We start from the raw sequence: 20755 nt of genomic DNA on the forward strand, positions 1-20755 counted from the left end.
AACCTCAGGTGGGGACACCAAGCGTTTGAATGCTGCTGTAACACCAGTTCCTGCCTGTCCTCATAGTTTAGCTCTAGTAGGCTTAGGCTTATGTGAGAGAGATGGCTCCTTACTGGGGTCCTGACAAAACGGTATTTCTTGAAAAGAAAGATGTTACAGGCAGATCTAGAAATTGCAGTTAAACAGTTACCCTCTTACTGCATCTACTAGGGTGTTACGCAGCGTTACCTTTTTTAACCAGGCAGCTAGCCAGCATTTGTAGCTTACTCTGGTTAGACAAGCAATCGGAAATCTTTCATGTAGTCTCACTTATTTACAAGACTGGACAAACTCCTGTTTTCCCTGGTCGCAGGGGAGGTCAGGCAAGCAAGCAGTACTTCCAGGCTGTCGCAGCCAGCACTCCTGCCAGGGTGTGTCAGAACCACGTTGCTTTGTCAGGCTGCAGCTTTTTCTTGGTTTCTGCGTTGCTCCCTCTTATCTCTCCGTCTACTAGGGTGTTTTCCGTACATACACACTGTTCCTGAGCACAACAGCCAGCCAAAGCCGGTCTTTGCAGTCACCTAGAGGCTGCAGAGCCTGTACTTGTGCACTTGTGCCCCTCTTTGTGAGGCTTGTTGCTTTCTTTTGCAGGAAGAGGTATATGCTTAACTGCTATTTTAAATGAAAGCCTGCAATTTTGATTTAACGGTTTCAGGGCAACTTAACTCAGCCTACAAACATAGTAGCCACACAATTATATTTTTTACTATAAGGTAGCTATTTTTCACTACTTTGTAGCAGAAGAAAGCAAAGCTACAATCCTGAACAAAGTGCCACCGTTAAAAACATCTTGGTCCACTACTAAAAACGCCTTAGTCATCAGCGAAAGCAATCTGATACTGTCTTCAAAAGAGACCTTTCACTTATTTTCTGAATCGTGTTTAGTTTGAGGTGGATGTCAAGCCTTGGTCAGATAGGAGGGGTACCTTTAATGCCTGTTAGCTATAGACAACATTTCATAATGCCTCTATTTATAGTTGTATATAGTGTGGCAGCTAAGAGCAAAAGTTAGAACAAGTTCCCTGGCAGAAAGGCATTTTTGTTTACTTTCATACTAATTGGGGTAAGATCCTGGCCGGCTTCCTGGAGAATATGTTAAATGTTCTGCCAATAACATAGTAAATTGTTACGCTGTTTTGTGCCATTCAGGAATTGCTAAGACAAATATTTGCATATTTCTGGCTTTAAAATCTGGGAACCTCATTCTCCCTTCAAAACAAAAGCCTTGATGCTTGAGCTGAAGTGGCCAGTAAGGGTAGTAACATTAAGGTTTATTCTCCATCAGCTTTTACCTGGAACAGAATAATCTGACACAGGGCAGCCCTGGGTCATATTGGCTGGTAACGACATCTGTAGGGACAGGCTATTCTGGACAATTTCATGTTCCCAGATGTGTGTGAGTTACTGGCATCTGTTTGTCTGGTCAGCCTGAGAGGGAAGCTCTGAGGATCAAGTGATCCTCTAGCTCCGGTTCTCTCATAATGGTGCACCTTCTTTTCCCTTGTCTTCTTTCCAGAAAGCGATGATGAGTACAGTGACGATGATGACATCAGCTGGAAAGTCCGCAGGTCTGCAGCGAAGTGCCTGGAGGCCATTGTCAGCAGCAGGCATGATCTCCTTCAGGACTTCTACAAAACTCTTTCCCCGGTTTTGATAAGCAGATTCAAAGAGAGGGAGGAGAATGTCAGAGCTGACATCTTCAGCGCTTATATCTCCTTGCTGAAGCAAACGCTACCCATCCAGAGCTGGCTGCATGCTTCAGATGCCTCTGGCAAAGATGACGTTCCCCTGACAATGCTTCAGAAGCAGGTGCGTGAGGAGATGGAGGGCTGGATTAAATCAGAAAGCAATGAAAAGTACGTACCATGCCACCGATGAATATGCCTAGTAGTTAAGCTTGAGAACATAGCTAGCTGAAGGAGCCCTTGGGCACGCAACCAGAGGGGACAAAATCCCAAGGGCTGACCATTTGCTGTTTGTCTCCCGCCATTCCCAGGGAGAGGGCGCTGAGCCAGTGCAGGAGCACTGAGGTATGACCTGCACTGCCGCCCTCCGCTAGCCTCTGGCACGTGTTTGCAGACTGTGTATGAGACAGGTTAGCCTTTGGGTGAGGTGTCAGTCTGTTGCCTGACAGCTGCTGCTCAGGAAACTCACCGAATACATGGTGGTAGAAGTGTACCAGAGTCAGCCACTGGAAGCTCGATAAGGTTTGGATCTGGTCAGTAGGCGTATGAGAGCATGCAACTCGGTTCATTATGGGAAAACAGCCAGTGGCTTCCAGGGTAGCTTGCTGTGGTTGTGCACACAGTCTGCACATCACCGCTGATCAGAGTGGAAGCGATTTTTCTGATGCACTGCTTTAATTCAGAAATATGCTGGAGTAATTCCAGTGAGAATAATTTAGCCACACATGCTGATCAGGGCTCTGCCTAGCCCAGGATCCTTGCCAACACTGTGGTCCACACATGCCATTTTAGAAGATGACAAAAGAAACATTGGAAATAACCATGTTGTTATAGAGTAGCGTGACTGAGAGCAGCTTTTTCTGGCTGATGCTACTACTGACTGGTGAGTCCTTGAAGCAGAAGGGTTAAAACCCCTGCCAAAATGTAATTACATGACTGATTAATCATCTTATATGTATGAGATATTTATTTAAATAACTTGCACCTCAGCCCTGTGATTTGTTTTTTGGTTTCACTGAAACAACGGCAGGGTATCCAAGTTGAAATATAGTGATGGGACTAGATCCTTAAATAGCAGACCAGGAGGGAATCGTAAAACTCTGAGCTCTTTTAGCAGTGTGTCCTGGTCTGGTCATTTTGTTGTGTTTCTTTAAGCTTCTGTGTTAGGGGATAACACTAACTTCAGGAAGGGCTGCTTGGCAGTCTGTTTGTAGAATATGGAGAAGAAGAATAAAGTCCCCTCCAGCTCTTCTGTTCTTGTATCTTTTCTTCACGTGCACTGTCTTGTAATCTATCCCAAGTCCGTTCTCCTCTGGTGAACAGGTGCTAACTAACTGTTAACTAACCCTGTTAGTTCTCTTGCTGTACTGTTAGTGCCTCTGGCTCAGCTGAGCAAGCTGCTTTGGTAGCATAGCTCTGTGCCCTGGGAGCTGGGATGACTGATGTGTTTCTTTCTGGTTTTCTTCTCCAAACTGCAGGTCCCCAACATCGTCAAGGCCTTGCACAAGCAGCTCAAAGAAAAGAGCATCAAATCAAGACAGGGTTGTTTCAGCCTCCTGACAGAACTGGCCAATGTTCTTCCCGGTTGCCTGGCAGATCACATCCCTGCACTAGTCCCTGGTAAACTTGTCCGTGGTCTGGGGGTGAAGGAGCAGGGTTGGCTCAATCCATTCCTAACATGTATGCTCCTTGCCTGCGTGTTCCAGTTTTATTCCTGTATATTATCTCTGCTCAGCATCAGGACATACACATCGAGTTCTGCTCCATGTTAATGTGCTAAACAGCTCCCAGATCAATCCTGGCTTCTGTCTACCACTGAAAGCCATGATAAGAATATCAAGTTCATTTCTACAGTTCCCTGAAGAGATGCTTTTAGGAGGGCCTGTTCCAGCCTCCTTTGAAACTAGCTGGAATTATGCTGTTAGCCCGCTGAGACACGAGTGACATTTTCTTTTACAAAATGTAGTGGCATTTTAAAAATTATTTGTATTGACTGATTATTTAATTTGCACCGCCACATTTTTCTCTGAGCTTTCCTGCCTATAGGTTCATGAAGCATCCCACACTGCTGAAAGGCTCGCAATACTAAGGTCCTGCCTTTGCTTTTGGTGTGATTGCATAGTAAATATAAAAAAAAGTCTCCTGTGATTGTCTCTGGGCCTGATCCATGCACCTCCCTCTTATGAATTAATAGATTGGAAAAAAAACATTCAAACCAAGAGTCAGGTGTGACTTCAGGGGTGGCAAGCAGTATTGTTGTAAATGTTTCTCATTAAGTCTTCTGGGAAACATAAATATGTGCCACAGAAATTGGACTTGGAAGTACCTCCCTTCTACAAAGGCAGTCCATCTTTAATGGTCCACAGTTATGTTCCAAACAATACTAACAGAAGTTGTAAAACTAGATAAACATAAGAGCCCCTGCTGCTTTTTTTTTTTTTTTTTTTTTTAAAGACGTTCCACGGAAGTATGAAGGGAAAACTCATGAAGAGGCACTCCTGCTGCCTGGAGTGCCTGTTGTTGAGACTAGGCTTTCCCAGTCTTAATTTCATGCCATTTTGTCATACTTATTTGCGCTTGACTAACCATCCCTTCTCGTCTCAGCCCAGGATGACTTTTCGAATTAACTTTTTAAAAAGTTTTCGTAGCCAGCTATCCAGGACCGCTACAAAGAACAGTTATGTCTGAATTGCCACTTCCTGGAAAGCAGAAAGACAGCAAGGAGAGTAGCTCTCTTTAATGGCATGTGTCTTTTGGGTGGGGAGAGGAAAGAAAAAAAGCAGATTCCGATTGTGTCCATTTTTTGAGGGGGTAAGTAGGTTTGATAAAAACCACTTGATGAAATAAGACAGCAGTCATTCTTGTCTCTTCTGCACAGGTATTGTTTTCTCCTTGGCCGATAAATCCAGCTCCTCCAACATGAGGATTGATACACTGTCTTTCCTTCATGTTCTTCTTTGCAACCACCAGCCGGAGGTATTTCATCCTCATATCAAAAGCCTGCTACCTCCTGTTGTGACCTGTATTGGAGACCCCTTTTATAAGATCACTTCAGAAGCTCTGCTGGTTACTCAGCAACTTGTGAAAGTTATCAGGCCTTTGGACAAATCTTGCACTTTTGATGCCAAGCCCTACGTGAAGGACCTTTTCCCTGGTACTCTGAAGCGACTGAAGGCAGCTGACATCGACCAGGAGGTGAAAGAGCGTGCTATCTCCTGCATGGGACAAATCATTTGCAATCTGGGAGACCATTTAAGCACTGATCTCCAGCCAACCTTGAAGATATTTCTGGAGAGGCTCAAAAACGAAATCACCAGATTGACAACAGTCAAAGCGTTAACTTTAATTGCTAGTTCTCCACTTAAAATAAATTTGAGACCCATTCTAGGGGAAGGTTTCCCCATTCTAGCTTCCTTCTTGAGAAAGAATCAACGTGCCTTGAAACTGAGCACTCTGACTGCTCTGGACATCCTGGTGAAGAACTACAGTGACAGCCTCCAGCCTGCCATGATAGAGTCTGTCCTAACGGAGCTCCCCGCTTTAATTACTGAGAATGACATGCATGTTTCCCAGGTGGCTATCATGTTCCTTACTACGTTAGCTAAGGTTTATCCATCCTGCATCTCTAAGATCAGCGGTTCAGTTCTTGCTGAAATCTTTCAGCTTGTCCACTCGCCTTTGCTCCAAGGAGGGGCGCTGAACGCTATCATAGACTTCTTCCAGGCTCTGGTTCTGACGAAGACGGCCACCATGGGTTACTCGGAGCTGATGAAGCAGCTGACTGCGCCTATTTACTCCTCAGGTTCAGCTGAGGCATCAGTGATGTTACACAAACAGGCGTATTACTCTGTCGCGAAGTGCGTGGCAGCCCTTTCCTCAGCCTGCCCAAAGGAAGTCCCTGCAATAGCGAACCAGTTTATCCAGGATGTAAAAAACCCCAAGTCCAGCTCTGCTGTTAAAGTGCTAGCTTTCCTTTCACTGGCAGAGATGGGGCGCACCATGAACCTCAGTGCTCAGAGAGAGCTCAAAACCGTCATCCTGGAAGCATTCAGTTCCCCCAGCGAAGAGGTGAAATCCGCTGCTTCCTATGCGTTGGGGAACATCAGTGTTGGGAATCTTAAGGAGTATCTTCCCTTCATGCTGAAAGAGATTGGAAGCCAGCCCAAGAGACAGTACCTCCTGCTGCACTCTCTAAAAGAAGTCATCAGCTCCTCCCCGGCCAATGGCCTCAAACCTTACGTGGAGGATATTTGGGCTCTGCTTTTCAAGCACTGTGAGTGCACAGAGGAAGGGACGCGCAGTGTGGTGGCTGAATGCTTGGGGAAGCTGACTGTGGTGAACCCCTCTGAGCTGCTGCCCCGGTTGAAAAAACAGCTGTCATCAGGTAATGGGAAGGGCAGTGGTGAGAGTCGGGAAATGCCTTGTTTTGCTGGAAAGTCCTCTTGTAAACTGCTGGTGGTTCAACAGGGAGAAAAGCCAGGCTGCAGAGGCAAGAAGGAAACAGGAGGGATCTCTGCAAGGGGGGATCAGAGGAGCACTGGGTTGCATGGTGTGCAGGAGGGTGTTAGGAGCAGGGACTGCACATGGAGGTTGTGCTGGGACAGGATTTAAACAAGGAGGTTGTTAAGACGAATCCTCTGTTCTCTTATCTCTTGAATGCGTGTGTAATGTGACCAAGAGCAGAATATGCACTTCAAAATTACAGCAATGATTTTGTCTCTTGATCTCCCACTGTTTTTTCTTTCCATCTTCATCGCAGGCTCTCCACATGCCCGGAGCACGGTGGTAACTGCAATCAAATTCACAATTGCAGACCAGCCTCAGCCTATTGATGCTCTCCTGAAAGGCTGCATAGGTAGGCTAGTGTAAATAGCAGTGTGAGCTGGGAACATGAGATGTCTTAGGCGTCATTAGCAGCTTGGGGATTTTTCACACCTATGTGAACCTCATCTAATCCAGTTAGTTTCTGTTTCAGCGAAGTCTGAGCAGATGAGATCTGAGCAAGAAGAAAACAAAAAACAACTTCCTTGAATACCAAAGCTTCTGATTTGACTTTAGGATGAGGTAGCTAGAATCATGTGGTTTGGTTTTATGCCCAAACGCAGGAAAGTCATGCTTCTTCCATTTACTATATCCCAAATGAAGGGAGGGAAAGCATCTCTAATGTCTCTGTTAGACTGCGCCCCTAGAGTTATTTTACTATAGGTGCTTTCATAACCAGGCTCCTTGAAATACGCTGTGATATACTTTTAAAATACTTTTAAAACACTGCAGCAGGACTGACTGGTGTGTTCTTATCCCACAGGTGACTTCTTAAAAACTCTTCAGGATCCAGACCTGAATGTTCGACGTGTGGCTCTAGCCATGTTTAATTCTGCTGCTCACAACAAACCTTCTTTAATCCGAGATTTACTAAATGCAGTTCTCCCCAGCCTGTATAACGAAACGAATGTCAGAAGGGAACTCATCCGGGAGGTATGTCGTTAGTTCGGCTTGGGTGCAATACGGCAGTGACTCAGTGTGTGGGAAGCCGAGATGAAGCTGTCACCCTGTCTGCTGTTAGGTGACAGCTGTATTTTTTTTTCTTGTTTAAGGTAGAAATGGGGCCATTCAAGCACACAGTGGATGATGGCCTTGACGTGAGGAAAGCTGCTTTTGAATGCATGTATACACTGCTGGAAAGCTGCCTTGACCGACTGGATATCTATGAGTACCTGAACCATGTGGAGGATGGACTGAAGGATCACTATGACATTCGGGTAGATGCTGTGCCTTAACTGCTGGAGGGTGGTGACGTCACTGATGTTATTCGTTCTCTGGGGGCCTGGGCTTGAATTGAGCTGGTGTGTCACCACAGCACAGAGTGCCCCTGCCGTGCCGTCTCCTATTCTCTGCAACCGCTGCAGCCTTTCATCTGACATTGTCTAGCTCTAGTTTGACCGTGGTGGCCTTGAAAACACAACCCTGGTATAGCTGGTTTCATAGGAAATTTACCAAAGTCTAAAATAAGTTCCTTCTGCCTTTAAACTTATGATTGTCACTTGCTCAGTGTGGCCAGTGACACTATATTAAAAAAAATTTAGCGTTGTCATTGTTGATGGCTTAATAGGAAGTGCTACATCCTTTTCATACTATCATTTGATTTACCTCCGCTTAGACGTGGGTACAGCAATGGCACAATCCCTGTGCTGAACGTTGCCATTTCTCTCAAAGGTTGTCAGCCCTTTACAGACACCCGAGCGCAGGGCACCACATGCACCTGGGACCAGAGCCCGGCTGGTCTGGTCCCAACTCCTGTACGTTGGCTGCCAGCGGGTCCATTTCTAATACGACCAAAGCTCTTACTAAAAGCCCTTGCACAAGCACCAAGAAACTCACCACCGTGTGGGTACGGCACAACACCACAGGGAGAACGACCACACGGGCTTCAGCAGAGAGGATCCACACTAAGCCTGGGGGATCGGAGGGTGCCGTGAAGCAACGCCTGTTTTATCTTTCCTCCTTTGTCTAGATGCTGACTTTCATAATGTTGGCTCGGCTGTCCACACTCTGTCCCAGTGCCGTGCTGCAACGACTCGAGCGGCTGATTGAGCCACTCCGGGCAACTTGCTCCACAAAGGTAAGATCAGGCAGAGAGTGTGACGCGCTGGGGGTGGGTTCTGCCACAAAGCCACCTGTGCTGTTAGCCTTCTCTGTCACTGCTTCTGAGCAGCCCGCTGCCCACACTCCTCCGGTCAGAAAATAATCTGCTTGTCTCCGTCTCTGCTGGCATGTCTGATTCTTTGTGCCTCTACTGTCTTTCCTAAACGCCAACTAAAGTGGTGCTTTGGATTTGTAGGTAAAAGCTGGTTCCGTGAAACAGGAGTTTGAGAAGCAGGATGAACTGAAGCGATCTGCCATGAGAGCAGTAGCTGCTCTCCTGACCATCCCTGAAGTAGAGAAAAGTCCAGCGATGGCCGAGTTTTCATCTCAGATCAGATCCAATCCCGAGATGGCGTCACTTTTTGAGAGCATTCAGAAAGATTCTGCTTCTCTACCCACCTCGGAGTCGATGGACATGAGCTAAGTAAGATCTGCCTGTTTACTCCGCCACCTTCCTGCCCTTGCAATACATTAACCGAACGGAGACGCCACAGAGAGGCCAAGGAAGAACATCATCGAGCTGGTCTCTACTGCAACAGCCACTTGCAAGTCACTGGGCGCCAACAGGAAAAGATGGCTGGTTCCAGCTGCACTTGCATCAGACACCTCGCTGAATTGTAACGAGACATGTGAGATAAGGGAAATGTGTCCTTATGTAGGGGAGGGGTTGGAAGACGAGTATTCTAATTTTTCAGCAAGTTTTTAAGGGGTGTACAAAGCAATCGAAGTTGAGCGTGGTTCCATGAAAAAGGGAAACTACTTCCTGAAATATTTCCTTACTGCAGTACAAAGAAAAATAGTTTAAAGTTTTTTTTTAACCACTGCACATGCACTTTCTACCCCAAATTGCTTGAAGAATGTATTTATATTGTTTCACTAAATAACATGGCTGAAAACTAGAAGTCACGTCTTTAATTAGTGATGAGCATCATAACCATAGGCCCCGTTTCAAAAAGAGGAGAGTTGCACTAGCCGAGCTGCACGGGGGTGGCTTGTTACCCAGACTCCCCAGGTTTTCCACCTGGGGCTCAATTGACAAAACTGGCACCGATCGGTGTTTCTGCGGTGTTTGGGTGCTATGAAGCTATCTTGCTTGACTTCTGTTTTTACAGTTTCAACTGCAAAATACCTCAACCAGCCGTCTTCCAAAAGAGACGATTACTTGATTGCGTTACAGTAACAAACCTTACGCTAAGCTTTTCTTTGCATTTAACACCGGCTTAACTTTCCCCCTTCGAGCAGCTCGGTGTTTGTGTTGAGCCACCAGCCACGAAGGCACTGATCTACGCTGCAGTCTGGTCACTGAACAGCAGCAGACATTTGCAGGAAAGCTGGTACTCAGTATTTTAGCATCGCAGAAGAGGTGCAAGCACACAAGCGCCACACTAACCCTTCTGTCATTTGAAACTTACTCTGTAGTGGCCATTGCGTTCAAATCCTGCCTCGCAGAGGGGAAAAAAAGCCTTAAGAGACAGAGAGCAAATTAGAGAACAAGGCCACCACGACACACTCCTTGTAGCCATGGAGCTGTAATAAGCTTTCATTTCTCCTTTTTTGATAGAGTGGTTGATGTGAAAAATATTTATAGTGCTGTGTGAAAGAACGTCCATTCTGTTGGAGTGGTATAAAAAATAAAGATATACTTGTCAAGCTGCGTGCACTCCTGAATTCATTTGCACATCACTACCACGAGCAAGTGCGCTGCTGCGAGTCCACCTGTGGACAGCCGGGCTCACGCAGTGGTTGCCCCGGAGCCACACCACTGTCCGATGAACCCCAGCAGCAGGCGCCTGCCCCACCTGCACACAGGCACCAAGCCGAAGTCATAGAATCATAGAATCATAGAGGTTGGAAGAGACCTCTAAGATCATCGAGTCCAACCGTCGACCCAACACCACCATCCCCACTAAACCATGTCCCTAAGCGCCTCATCTACACGTCTTTTAAATACCTCCAGGGATGGGGACTCAACCACTTCCCTGGGCAGCCTGGTCCAATGTTTAACCACTCTTTCAGTAAAGAAATTTTTCCTCACGTCCAATTTAAACCTCCCCTGGCGCAACTTGAGGCCGTTTCCTCTCGTCCTATCGCTTGTTCCTTGGGAGAAGAGACCAACCCCCACCTCGCTACAACCTCCTTTCAGGTGGTTGTAGAGAGCGATGAGGTCTCCCCTCAGCCTCCTTTTCTCCAGGCTAAACAACCCCAGTTCCCTCAGCCGCTCCTCAGCAGACCCCTCACCAGCCTCATTGCCCTTCTCTGGACACGCTCCAGCACCTCGACGTCCTTCTTGTGAGGGGCCCAAGTCTTTCCCTTTTGGCCATTCAAAACATCCACCAGTTTGTTTTTACACTTTATTAAATACATCTCGGATGTAGAAGCCAGTTTATTCATTCTCCTCACTGCGCAGTCTGGCGTTGGGGTTGGTGATCTTGATGGCGAGCTGAGCAGCTCTCTCCACGATTATCTTCCGGTTCTTAGAAGACACGTTGTGAGCGATCTCTGCGCAGTACGACCTGTCGGAAACAGACCGCGCTCAGGCTCGGCCCCAACAGCGCTGTCAGCAGACAAGGCAAAGCACTCCAGAGCCATCCCGCCGGCAGCGCCCGGGTGCACAGAAGCGTCACGGCACAAGAGCTGCACCACCTGACTCCCACCCCCATCGCCACGCCCGACCCGTTCTGGCCCGAAGCAGGAGCTCACCTCCAGAACGGCTCAACCCGTCCACTCGCTTTCTTGCGAATGAGGAGTCAGGAAGAGGTACTTTTAATGGTGTTAACTATTACTCTTATTACCTTGTTAGGTAGTGAGAACGTGCTACAAGTAGATTTAGGCCTGTGTCTGAACAGATGCGAAGCCGCAGTTCTGACGCTGTTTTGTCAAAGTGATGTAGCTACAGTGCTGTTTACCACCGCTATAACGTCATATTTTTGCCAAAGGTGCAAGTTTGCCAGCCCCGAGCTCTGTGCCCTCCCGCCCGCGGCACTGCAGTGCTAAGGAAACCAAGACGACCTTCGTGCTCTTAAAAGCAACAGCTTCCCTCGTCCGCCGCCTACGTCTCGCCCCGACTGCGCTGCCTTTTCGTCTTCCAGCCCCGTGCCGTGAGGGGACAGGCAGCGCACAGCCCCAGCGCAGGTGGCAGAGCTGCCAGCGGCAGCTCCGCTCAAGGCGGGGAGCACACGGGCCCTGCAGACTTACTTGTTGCTCATCATGAGCACTTCCAGCTCTTTGACGTTGTGGACCAGGAACTTCCTGAACCCGGTGGGCAGCATGTGCTTTGTCTTCTTATTGCTGCCATAGCCGATGTTGGGCATCAGGATCTGACCCTTGAACCGCCTGCGAACTCTGTTATCAATACCTCTCGGTTTACGCCAGTTGCGCTGAAGAAACGCAGAAGACATTTAATCGTTACAAAACGAGATCAGTCTGAGAACGCCTGCCTCAGTGTAACAGCTCTAGCCAAAACCGATCTCCAGAAAGATCCCCTGTGCCAGGCTGTTACAGCACGGCCCGCTGTTTCAACACTGACCCTTTACGCTTCAATTCGCCATCAACCCTAAAGGCAGCCATGTCCGACTGTCCCAGAATTCGTTTTCTAATGAACTTCCAGTGACTTTTTACCTTGATCTTGACATAGCGATCAGACTGATGGCGGATGAACTTCTTGGTCCTCTTCTTGACGATTTTAGGTTTCACGAGAGGTCTGAGGGCAGGCATGGTGTCTACGATAAAGAGAACCGGAGTGAGAAGGGAGACCCGACAGAATGGCGACGTGTTATTCCACTTACAGCACGTGTAGCAGACTACCTTCCACTCGCTGGCCACTCTGGAGGCTAGCGAGGGAATGGGTGTTCATCTGCAGTGCCTCTCCCTCCCGCCTCCGAAGCTGGAAGAGCACCGAAAGCTCTCCAGATGCGATCCTGGGAGGTCACGCGTCGCTCAGAGAGCTTCCACGGCCGCCTTCGCAGGCACTACGCTCCCCGCCCGTTACTCTCCCGCCCTAACAACTCGAGAGCCCTTCCAACGCCGGAGAACCAGGCTGCTTCAGCGCAGACGGACAGGCCGGCAGCGCTGCACGTTCTCTTCTTAAAGATTACAAGCGATTGAGACTCACCTCACGCAAACCCGCGGGCTCAGCTGCAGCCGCCTCTCCGGTCAGCGCCCCGCCAGACGGCACAGCCCGCCCCGGCACTAACGCTAAAACCGACGATTTTAGCTCATACCACCCGCTTCAACTTTGCTGCAAACGAATCGCCCAGCGCCGCCCGCGCTCCCTGCCCTGGGCCGGCTCCCGCCCCGCGATCGTCCCGTGACCGAACGCCTGCACCGTGAGCGCGGCCGAGGCGGCTCCCCGCCGCCCGGGAAAGGGGCGCCGGTCAGGCCCCAGCACTCCCCAGCCCACGGACGGCCCCGCTCCGCGGGTGGGAACGCGCAGCCCGCCGGCGGCCGCCCACGCCGCGGCCTCGGAGGAGACCCCGCTACGCGGCCGCGGCTTTCCCTCACCCGCCGCGGGCAGGGCCCCCGCGCCCCGGCGGGCAGCGCCCCCGGCCGCCGCCTCGCCGAGGCCCGCCCGGCCCCGAGAGGCCGCCGGGGAGGCCCCGGCCCTGCGGCCCGCGGGGGGCCGGCTCCCCGCGCCCCGGGGAAAACGGGTGGCGGAGGGGAGGGGGGCGCGCCGGCGGGGGGCGGCCGCGCTGGGCCGGCGGCCCCCGGGGCGCGGATGGAGGCGGATGGAGGCGGACGGGGACTCACCGGCTGCGCGACCGCGCCTTCCGCGGCAGGCCCCGCCGAGAGAGGGAGGCGGCCCCGCGCGCAGGGGCTTATGGGATACGTGGGCGGTCCTGCCAGGTCCGCGCGTCGCCGCGGCTGCGCAGAGCGGACACCGGGCCCTCGCGGGGCATCGGGCCGCCGGCGGGCGGTGGCGCCGGGCGGGCTCTATCCGGCGGGGACGTCCCGAGAGCACGGGTCGGTGCTTCCCCCGGCCCCGAACCGTGCGTTCGATACGAGGCTGCCAGGACCCGGCCGGCGTCACTTCCGCCAGGCTGCGCCCGGGCGCTGCTTCCGCCAGTCCCGCTGGGCGGACGGGCGCCACCTGGCGGGGTGGCGGCGCGCCCCGCTACCGCCGGCTCCGCGGCGGGAGCCCCAGCCCGAGCCGCCCGGGCACGGCGGCGTTCGGGCACGGCGGCAGCGTCGCTCTTAGCCCCCTTTTACCGCCGCCCCCAGCTGGCGCCAAGCATGGCCGGAGCAGAGCGCCCTCGCCTCCGGGCCCACGGCTGCCGCCGGGCTCGAGAGAAACCAAAATGATCTGCCCCAGCCCCTGGGGTTCCACGCCGCGGCGAGGACGGCCAGGACGGCGCTCCCGGACCCGTCTGCCCGGGCACGTGCAGCCACCCAGGGCGGGCGAGAGCCGGGGGAAGAGCGAAGGCTGAGGTTGTGGCGTCCCCGGAGCGGCTGCGGTCGCGGGGCAAGGCTCCCCGAGACGGGCCCGTCCTCAGCCTGAGCCCACCGGCTTGCTTCTCTCCCGCGGCCACGCCTGGGAATGTGTCCCGAGGCGTCCGCGCCAGCCCCCAGGCTGCTGCGCGGTGGAGGCCCCAGGGCCGTCACCGGATGGGGCCAGGGTGGGAGCTGGCAGCACCCGCGGCACCCGGGGAAGAGCAGGAGCCGGAGCCCGGCAGCGGGCGCCGAGCAGGGTCTCCCTCTGCCAGCCGCTCCACGCACACGCCTTGACTGCAGCTCTTGCGCTTAGCTTATGCCCAGGGAGCACGGGGATTGTTGCCTTTCGCAAACACCGAGGCTGTTACTGGAGGAGCCCAGGAGCTCCCAGTTGAGAAGTGTATTTTGTTGCCCGTCCAGCTCCTCCACCTTTAACCTGAACACGTGGTTTGATACCGTCGTTTTCTCCATCAGCGGGGCCCAGATCCCGTGAGCTGACTGACGGGTCACAAAGCCGCGCTCACATCTCCCACTGCCGAGAGAACAACTTCGGAAGAAACGGGCCTGTCCGAATGCAGCACCTCCGTAGGCTGAGCACCCTCCCTGCCCCGAGGCAGCTGCGGTCAGGGCTGTAGAGGCCGGGACAGACGGGCTTGGTTGGACGGATGTAGCTGAACAAGGCACGTGCCCTGCCAGGCTCCATTTCAGGTAGGTAAAGGCGTATCTTGTCCAGAAGATGACCTGGCCAGAAGTTATTGTTATTTGACTTGCTCACGTGCACAAACTGCGTTTGCATTTTATTCCTTTGAAACTGCCTAAAAAAAAAAAAAAGATATAATAATATGTTTTACAGAAATTAAATTCCGGGCAGTTTCACTGCTGCTGCTATGAATGGCAAAACCGAGACTGACAAGAACCAGCTACCAGGGCTTCCAGGCTCTGGGAAGCTCTGCCAGACCCGTGCCCTTTCTGATACTTTCAAGATTAGAGTTACGAATGGTTTTGTTTGAACAGACTGAGATGATGATCCCCAGTATTTCCTCAACGGCATATTCAACCTGCCAACCTTTCAAACTGGGCTGCCAAATGACCTTTTTGAAGATAATTTTAATCCAGCTTTCCTTGTGTTAGAGCCAAATATTTGCTGCATAAATCCAGTATGTCTGTCATTATTATACATTATTTACATTAGAAATGCCAACTTGCAAAGCTATCTTAAGAGTTGATACATTGCCCATCACTGCAGTATCTAAACACTCTTTAACTGAGGTAACAAAGAAAGTTGTGCTCTACTTTGCTCTATTTTTTCCCTCTAAAAGTTTCTCCACGGATCCAGTTTGGCTTGTTCAATTTTTGCAAAGAGAAAGTTCTTTACCGCTTTGGCAGCCCTGGTCTGGTAGGAGGAAGGTGGGATCATGCTGCTTGCCTCTGAGAACCAATTCTTGTACCCCTGTAACATTCAGGGTAAACTCAGAACAAAGGCGTCACTTCTTAAATGGGAGTCCAGTCATTTAAGACCTGGGCAGAGCTTTTGTTTTCAAAGTGCTATTTTACTGCTTTCAAAGTCCTATTTACTGCTTTCTGAAAAAAATCAACCCACGCAAGTGTCCGTGAGAAGTTCTGACGTTAGGTTTAACAACTGAAGTGCAGTGTTGTCAGTATAACAGCAGAAGGGTAGCTGCAGCTGTAAGGCCACCCAAGATCAGAGAGTAAAGCTCGATTCTTTGGGATTGTCTTTCTTCCACAAGAATAAATATTCTCTGAGTGGATTTCAGGCAGTGTAGGGTCAGTCTGAGGAGGACCTTCCGAGGAGAGAAGATTGTCACCTCTGCAGCTCTCTGCAAGTTCAGGGTGCAGAACCAGACCCAACTAGACTGTAGTGCTCCGGCCAGGCACCACAAACTGCTCACTGGCACCGCTGCAACCCGACGCCTCACCGAAATACAGAAGCGGCCGTGGGGAGAATCTGCCTCTTCGCTGTCACTGGCTGCTCCCTTGCAGCATCCTGACGTTTCACTCCAGCACCTCAGTACCACCTCCAATGCGGTGGGGGCCAAGCACAGAGGAGCGACACGCAACAGGGCAGCAGGAGGAGATCCTAAACCCTCTTTGAGCAAACCTATTTTCTGCCTCTTTGGCCTGCTTTCTGGATGCAGTTCTCGATGTGGATGTGCTCACAGGCGATGGAGTGGGATCACGTGCTGAGGCGTAGGATCCTCCAGGCTGCCTGATCTGCCTTATGTTTTCTCCCTCTTTGATGATCTTGTCTCCCGGGTGCAGCAGGGCTGTTGGCAAAGTGCACAGTGAAAAGAAAATGGTCATGCTTCGCCGTGCCCCGCGATGGGGTGAGGACAGAAGGTGCTGAATGTCTTTACCCAAGAAAACCCTCGAATTCTTCTGCTGCCCCAGGCCCATCCCCCAGCTGCCCCCCCATCCAATCCAGATCACCTCTGTTCTAGTCTGCGATGCTGCCCAGGAGGGGATACAGCCACAGTGCAAAGGAGGAAGGTGTGAGGGCCCCAAGTGCACTAATAGGACTTAATGGCCCTGACCAGCTCCCCCCAGGACCCTTCCCACAGGCCCAGGAGCCCCATCTCAGCTCAGCCCTCGCCCTTCAAGTCCCACTGAACTACGCAGTAGGTGTAGTGGTCTCCAGTTCAGCCACAGCCGTGTCTGTGCCTGGCCAGGGACCCCGCTGACCCTGACCCACAGACTGACTTCCCAGCTTGACCTTGGACCTGCCACATCACCACAAACTTGCCTGATGACGTGGACTCTTGGTTGAACCTGGCTACCAACCCAGGGGCAACGGGAGAGGGCCCTGGCTGCCAGGCTCCCGCCCAGCCAGCCGTGGTATCGCACTGGGCCATTGCTGCACCCAGAGGCCGATGTGTAGCGCCCAGAGGCCGATGTGTAGCGCCCAGAGGCCGATGTGTAGCGCCCTTTGCTATCTTAGCGCTGCTCTGCCCGTAATGATTGTTTTCTGATCCTAACCAGCAGCATCCCATTGCCCTGCAGGGCTGCAAACGTGCTTCATCACCAGCCCCTCCTACATGAGCTTGGGAAGAGGCAAGAACATGTCAGATTTACCACGTTCACATCAAGCCTTTGGTCTCTGCTTTACGTTTTTGCAGCATTAGCTCCGTGAGACAGCTGTTGTGTTCTCCGCACAGGCTCTTCAGATAGCTCACGAAGCAATCCCTGTGGTACCAGTCCACCAGTGCTCCCACGTCACCCTCTGCAGTTGATGGCAGGCAGTGCTCATCAACGGCTGCATCCCCAGATCTCACCAGACGACACTTTTCTTTCCATTCTAGCGGGCTGTCTTTGTTCTGCAAGTAAAGGACAGGTCCCCGTTAGCACTGCTGGGCAAATGCATCTGTGCACTTGCCAGGATGCTCCAAATGAAGTGTTTTGGGGCGAATTAATCGGTGTTACATTTTTATTTGTTCATCTTGCACTGACCCCGATAACTGAATAGGACAAAGTGCTTATCAGCATCTTGCAGGACAAATCGTAGTCTGGTGGGCACGTCAACACAGTGATCAGGAAGACTCCATCCCCAGACATAAAAATTGTTTCAAAATCATCTTTTTCTTGCCATTTACCCATAAAAATTGTTAATCTCACCCAAGCATTCAGAAGCTAAACCAATTGTTTTAGAGGGCTTGTAACACCTCAGCTGCAAGTCCCACGTGGTCAAGGGACTACTAAGAGGTTACTATTCACAACAGCTCCCTGCCCCTTCCTTTCCCGCTGTACTGTCCTCTAAACCACCCCACACTTGCCAACGCATGCAGGTGCGCTTGTGTTCCTGCCCCATACACCATACCTTCTTCCATCGCCTCCTGCCTCTGAACCGTTTTCCAGTCTCTTCCATTTCATTGTAGCTTAAATATCTGCGTTCTGGCTCAGTGTCGGCTGGGGGAACTTCTAACAGCGTTAACTGTGTTTCAGGCTTGGTAGGAGCACGAAGCTTCATCTCTTTGGCTTTGCCCCCAGCAGAAGTTACACAACTGACAGTTGTGCGAGCGGTCGTATGGAACTGAGCTTGTACACCTGTGGTAAGTCAAAAATGAAACAAACAAAAAGCCCAGAGAAACTGCGTTAGAAACTAGCAAAAACACCAGGGCTGATCAACATTTAAGACAAAGGGCTTTTGCATTTCATGCAAATTGGAACTCCAGCAGGCTCAGATCTTTGAATGAAAACATCCTTTAGCTTTTGATCCGGACACAAATATTACAGACTGCCCCATCCCTGCTTTGCAGTTTCCTGAAGTGTTTTGCTGTCCACGCTCAGTTCTGTGTTTCATGCTTACAAAGTCTGTTTAATCTGCAAAACAGTTAGTGCAATGCAACGGCAGCAAAATGCCTCTTATCTCACAGATGTGAAAACTGCAGCTTAAGATGACACGGGTACCGTGAGAAGCCTTCAGGTTTGGGTTAGGTTTTAAAAGATAACCTCTTCTGAATCTGTGTTTTCCAGCTGCCACCAACAGCTGGAGGAAGGGTCTGCTTTTGATCAGCTGGATGATCAATGCTAACTGACAAAATCCAGTGCAGTATGTTACACCTCAGGGTTCAGATCTTAAGCCAAACCCAAAAGATTGGATAATCTGTCTCCTGCAGTTGGGATGACTACAGTATTGCACACCTCCTGGACTCCTCAGCTTTTCCCCCAAGAAGTCTCCTTCTGTCCACTCTGCTACAGGGCAGTGGCCTCAGGGAACCGTATTCTGGATGCAGTTCGGCATTTCCTGTCAGTAAGGATACGGAGCCGCTTTCCCAGCACAGTGCTCTCCTCTCACCTGTTTTCATCTCTCTGGATTGTCCTTCCATCATTTCCAGCCACTGCTTTTGACATTCAATCAGATCTTCATTGCTTATAAAATCCCCCCTCTTTGAGGAAGCCAGGAAGATGATCACAGCCTCCAGGTCCTTGTCGCTGATGGAAACTTTGGTCTGGCGACCAAAAGCAAAATGGCAGTGTTGTGGTTTAACCCGGCAGGCAGCTAAACACCACACAGCCGTTCGCTCACTCCCCCCACCTCCCCAGTGGGGTGGGGGAGAGAATCGGGGAAAAAAAAAAAGCAAAATCTGTGGGTTGAGATAAGGACAATTTAACAGGACAGAAAAGGAAATAATAATAATAATAATAATAATATACAAAATAAGTGATGCACAATGCAGTTGCTCACCACCCGCTGACCGATGCCCAGCCAGTTCCCGAGCAGTGGTCACCACCCCCCAGCCAACTCCCCCCAGTTCCTATACTGAGCATGACGTCACATGGTATGGAATATGCCTTTGGACAGTTTGGGTCAGCTGTCCTGGCTGTGCCCCCTCCCAGCTTCTCTGTCCTGGCTGTGCCCCCTCCCAGCTTCTCGCTGGCAGCGCATGAGAAGCTGAAAAGTCCTTGACTAGTGTAAGCACTGCTCAACAACAACTAAAACATCGGTGTGTTATCAACATTACTCTCATCTTAAATCCAAAACACAGCACTATACCAGCTACTAGGAAGAAAATTAACTATCCCAGCCAAAACCAGGACACAGAGTCATCATAAAAACATCAAGGTTTGGCCCAGAGTTAGGAGTGGCAAACTCTGCAGTTGTTCCAGATGCTTTTGCAGGGAAGGATGGCAGAAAGAAAACCTGGTGAGGTTTACTTGGGTTTATCAAGTATTAACAACTTTACCGGACCTTCGCCACCCTCTGCAGAGCTCTCAGCTGTTACCATCCCAAATTTCCCAGCCCTCGGGGTTTCGAGAAGATACCTTTGCTTAGGCTATAACATCAGACTACATCTGAACTGCTAAACCCGAATAGACCTGAAAACGCTCTTCAGTGCTCTGACCTGCTGTAGCCTGTGGACAGCAAGGCTCAGCACGAGCGGTGCTGTACGGACACGCGCTGACAGGCAGTGCAGCGGGGATGTACATGGGACTGGTGGGGACAGGTCAAGTATCGACACCAGGAGACCTGGTGCCAGTTCAGTGCCTACAGCAGGATCCCAACAGCCACGGTACTGAGCAGTGACTCTCTTTAGAGACTCTGAGGCGATAGTTCCACTCCCTCCTGGGGCTCGCTCTAGGTGACATCCAGCTTCTCCGCACCTTTCCCTTCCTTTTTGCCCTTCAGCTTTCCCTAGGGTGTGGGAGCAATTCTCTGAGGGTAAGACAAGAGAAAATGCCCCTTCTTGAAGCTCCGCCATTTGCTCCATGAAAATTAAATAATTTGCCCCATTGAAACCACTCTGAGTTTGCACGCAGGAAAATACGGCAGAGTTGTGCCAGTTCATTCCTTTTCAGCTCCCTCCGTACCACTTTGATGATGTGAATGAAGTCTGATCTCGTGATCTTCCTCCTGTCCATACCAGCCCATCCATACGAGCACATCCACCATTGTCAGCTTCTGCTTGCGCAGCAGGTTACACAGCGTTACAAGAGCCAGGGGAGGGCGACCTCCCTGCCAGGGCTGGCAGCTCGCTAGTGGTGAGCACTGAAAAAGAGTGGAAAATACCCCGAGACCACCATTACCCAGAATCACCATGCCATGCCAGCAGGCGCTGAGGCTGCAGCAGGGCCCCAGGAGACGCAGTGCAATGATCCCAAGGACAGAAGAGCACCACAGACACTTACGCCCAGGCTGTGGGTCACAGCTGATCTGCTTTCAGCCCTCCTGTCTGCTCTGCACGCCTTTATTCTTTCCCAGACTCCTTCTTCCTGACCGCTAAGGGAAGGCTTTCCCATCAGCCATTTTTCTACATCTGCAACGCTCTCCAGCTGAGATCGGAGCTGCTTCCTCTCCTCAATCCAAGCCTCCAGCTTCTGTGGGTCACCTTCTGCATCAGAGGCAATTTCTGGAGACCTGAGGCTGTCTCCTCCCTCCGGGGGCAGCTCCAAGGCAGGCGGGTGGCAGAGTCTGTGGCCCAGGTCGGCTGGGAAAAGGGAGCAGCTGC

At 51.1% G+C, this 20755-nt stretch overlaps 3 protein-coding genes and 1 non-coding gene across 6 annotated transcripts in view; 1 reads left to right on the forward strand and 3 right to left on the reverse strand.

The window, feature by feature from the left end:
* Nucleotides 1-10016, forward strand: part of LOC143164290 (cullin-associated NEDD8-dissociated protein 1-like) — a 25571-nt gene extending 15555 nt beyond the window's left edge. For all 3 annotated transcript variants that reach the window (XM_076346734.1, XM_076346735.1, XM_076346736.1), the window contains 8 exons: nt 1556-1848; nt 3203-3344; nt 4603-6108; nt 6484-6579; nt 7030-7199; nt 7319-7483; nt 8236-8343; nt 8563-10016. In XM_076346734.1, the coding sequence (XP_076202849.1) occupies nt 1556-1848; nt 3203-3344; nt 4603-6108; nt 6484-6579; nt 7030-7199; nt 7319-7483; nt 8236-8343; nt 8563-8790 (2708 nt within the window). In that variant the 3' untranslated portion in view covers nt 8791-10016. The remainder of the gene's footprint in view (nt 1-1555; nt 1849-3202; nt 3345-4602; nt 6109-6483; nt 6580-7029; nt 7200-7318; nt 7484-8235; nt 8344-8562) is intronic.
* A 687-nt stretch (nt 10017-10703) lies between these two features.
* RPL32 (ribosomal protein L32) lies at nt 10704-13196 on the reverse strand. The gene is made up of 4 exons (XM_076346739.1): nt 13113-13196; nt 11985-12085; nt 11562-11743; nt 10704-10879 (listed from the first exon to the last, which is right to left on the reverse strand). Exons 2-4 carry the CDS (start codon nt 12078-12080, stop codon nt 10750-10752), a joined length of 408 nt encoding a protein of 135 aa, XP_076202854.1. The 5' UTR covers nt 12081-12085; nt 13113-13196; the 3' UTR covers nt 10704-10749.
* Nucleotides 12155-12293, reverse strand: LOC143164339 (small nucleolar RNA SNORA7). Its single transcript, XR_012996050.1, has one exon. It is a non-coding gene; the product is annotated as a small nucleolar RNA SNORA7 (small nucleolar RNA).
* Nucleotides 13197-15869: 2673 nt separating the features above from the next.
* On the reverse strand, nt 15870-20168 carry EFCAB12 (EF-hand calcium binding domain 12). Its single transcript, XM_076346799.1, has 5 exons — nt 20118-20168; nt 18604-18892; nt 17626-17852; nt 16884-17125; nt 15870-16078 (listed from the first exon to the last, which is right to left on the reverse strand). Exons 1-4 carry the CDS (start codon nt 20166-20168, stop codon nt 16889-16891), a joined length of 804 nt encoding a protein of 267 aa, XP_076202914.1. The 3' UTR covers nt 15870-16078; nt 16884-16888.
* Nucleotides 20169-20755: the final 587 nt, after the last annotated feature.

Source organism: Aptenodytes patagonicus, chromosome 8 (assembly GCF_965638725.1).
Source record: "Aptenodytes patagonicus chromosome 8, bAptPat1.pri.cur, whole genome shotgun sequence".
Classification (NCBI taxonomy): domain Eukaryota; kingdom Metazoa; phylum Chordata; class Aves; order Sphenisciformes; family Spheniscidae; genus Aptenodytes; species Aptenodytes patagonicus.

What these genes read in the sequence shown, in the direction of transcription:
- RPL32 (XM_076346739.1), bottom strand. Translation starts at nt 12,080, where the DNA reads ATGCCTGCCCTCAGACCTCTCGTGAAACCTAAAATCGTCAAGAAGAGG. An exon ending in ATCGCTATGTCAAGATCAAG is followed by an intron (nt 11,744 to 11,984) that starts GTAAAAAGTCAC and finishes GCGTTTCTTCAG; the next exon opens with CGCAACTGGCGTAAACCGAG. An exon ending in GTGCTCATGATGAGCAACAA is followed by an intron (nt 10,880 to 11,561) that starts GTAAGTCTGCAG and finishes TGTTTCCGACAG; the next exon opens with GTCGTACTGCGCAGAGATCG.
- EFCAB12 (XM_076346799.1), bottom strand. Translation starts at nt 20,168, where the DNA reads ATGGACAGGAGGAAGATCACGAGATCAGACTTCATTCACATCATCAAA. An exon ending in ATCCAGAGAGATGAAAACAG is followed by an intron (nt 17,853 to 18,603) that starts GTGAGAGGAGAG and finishes GACTTACCACAG; the next exon opens with GTGTACAAGCTCAGTTCCAT. An exon ending in GCAGGAGGCGATGGAAGAAG is followed by an intron (nt 17,126 to 17,625) that starts GTATGGTGTATG and finishes CTTTACTTGCAG; the next exon opens with AACAAAGACAGCCCGCTAGA.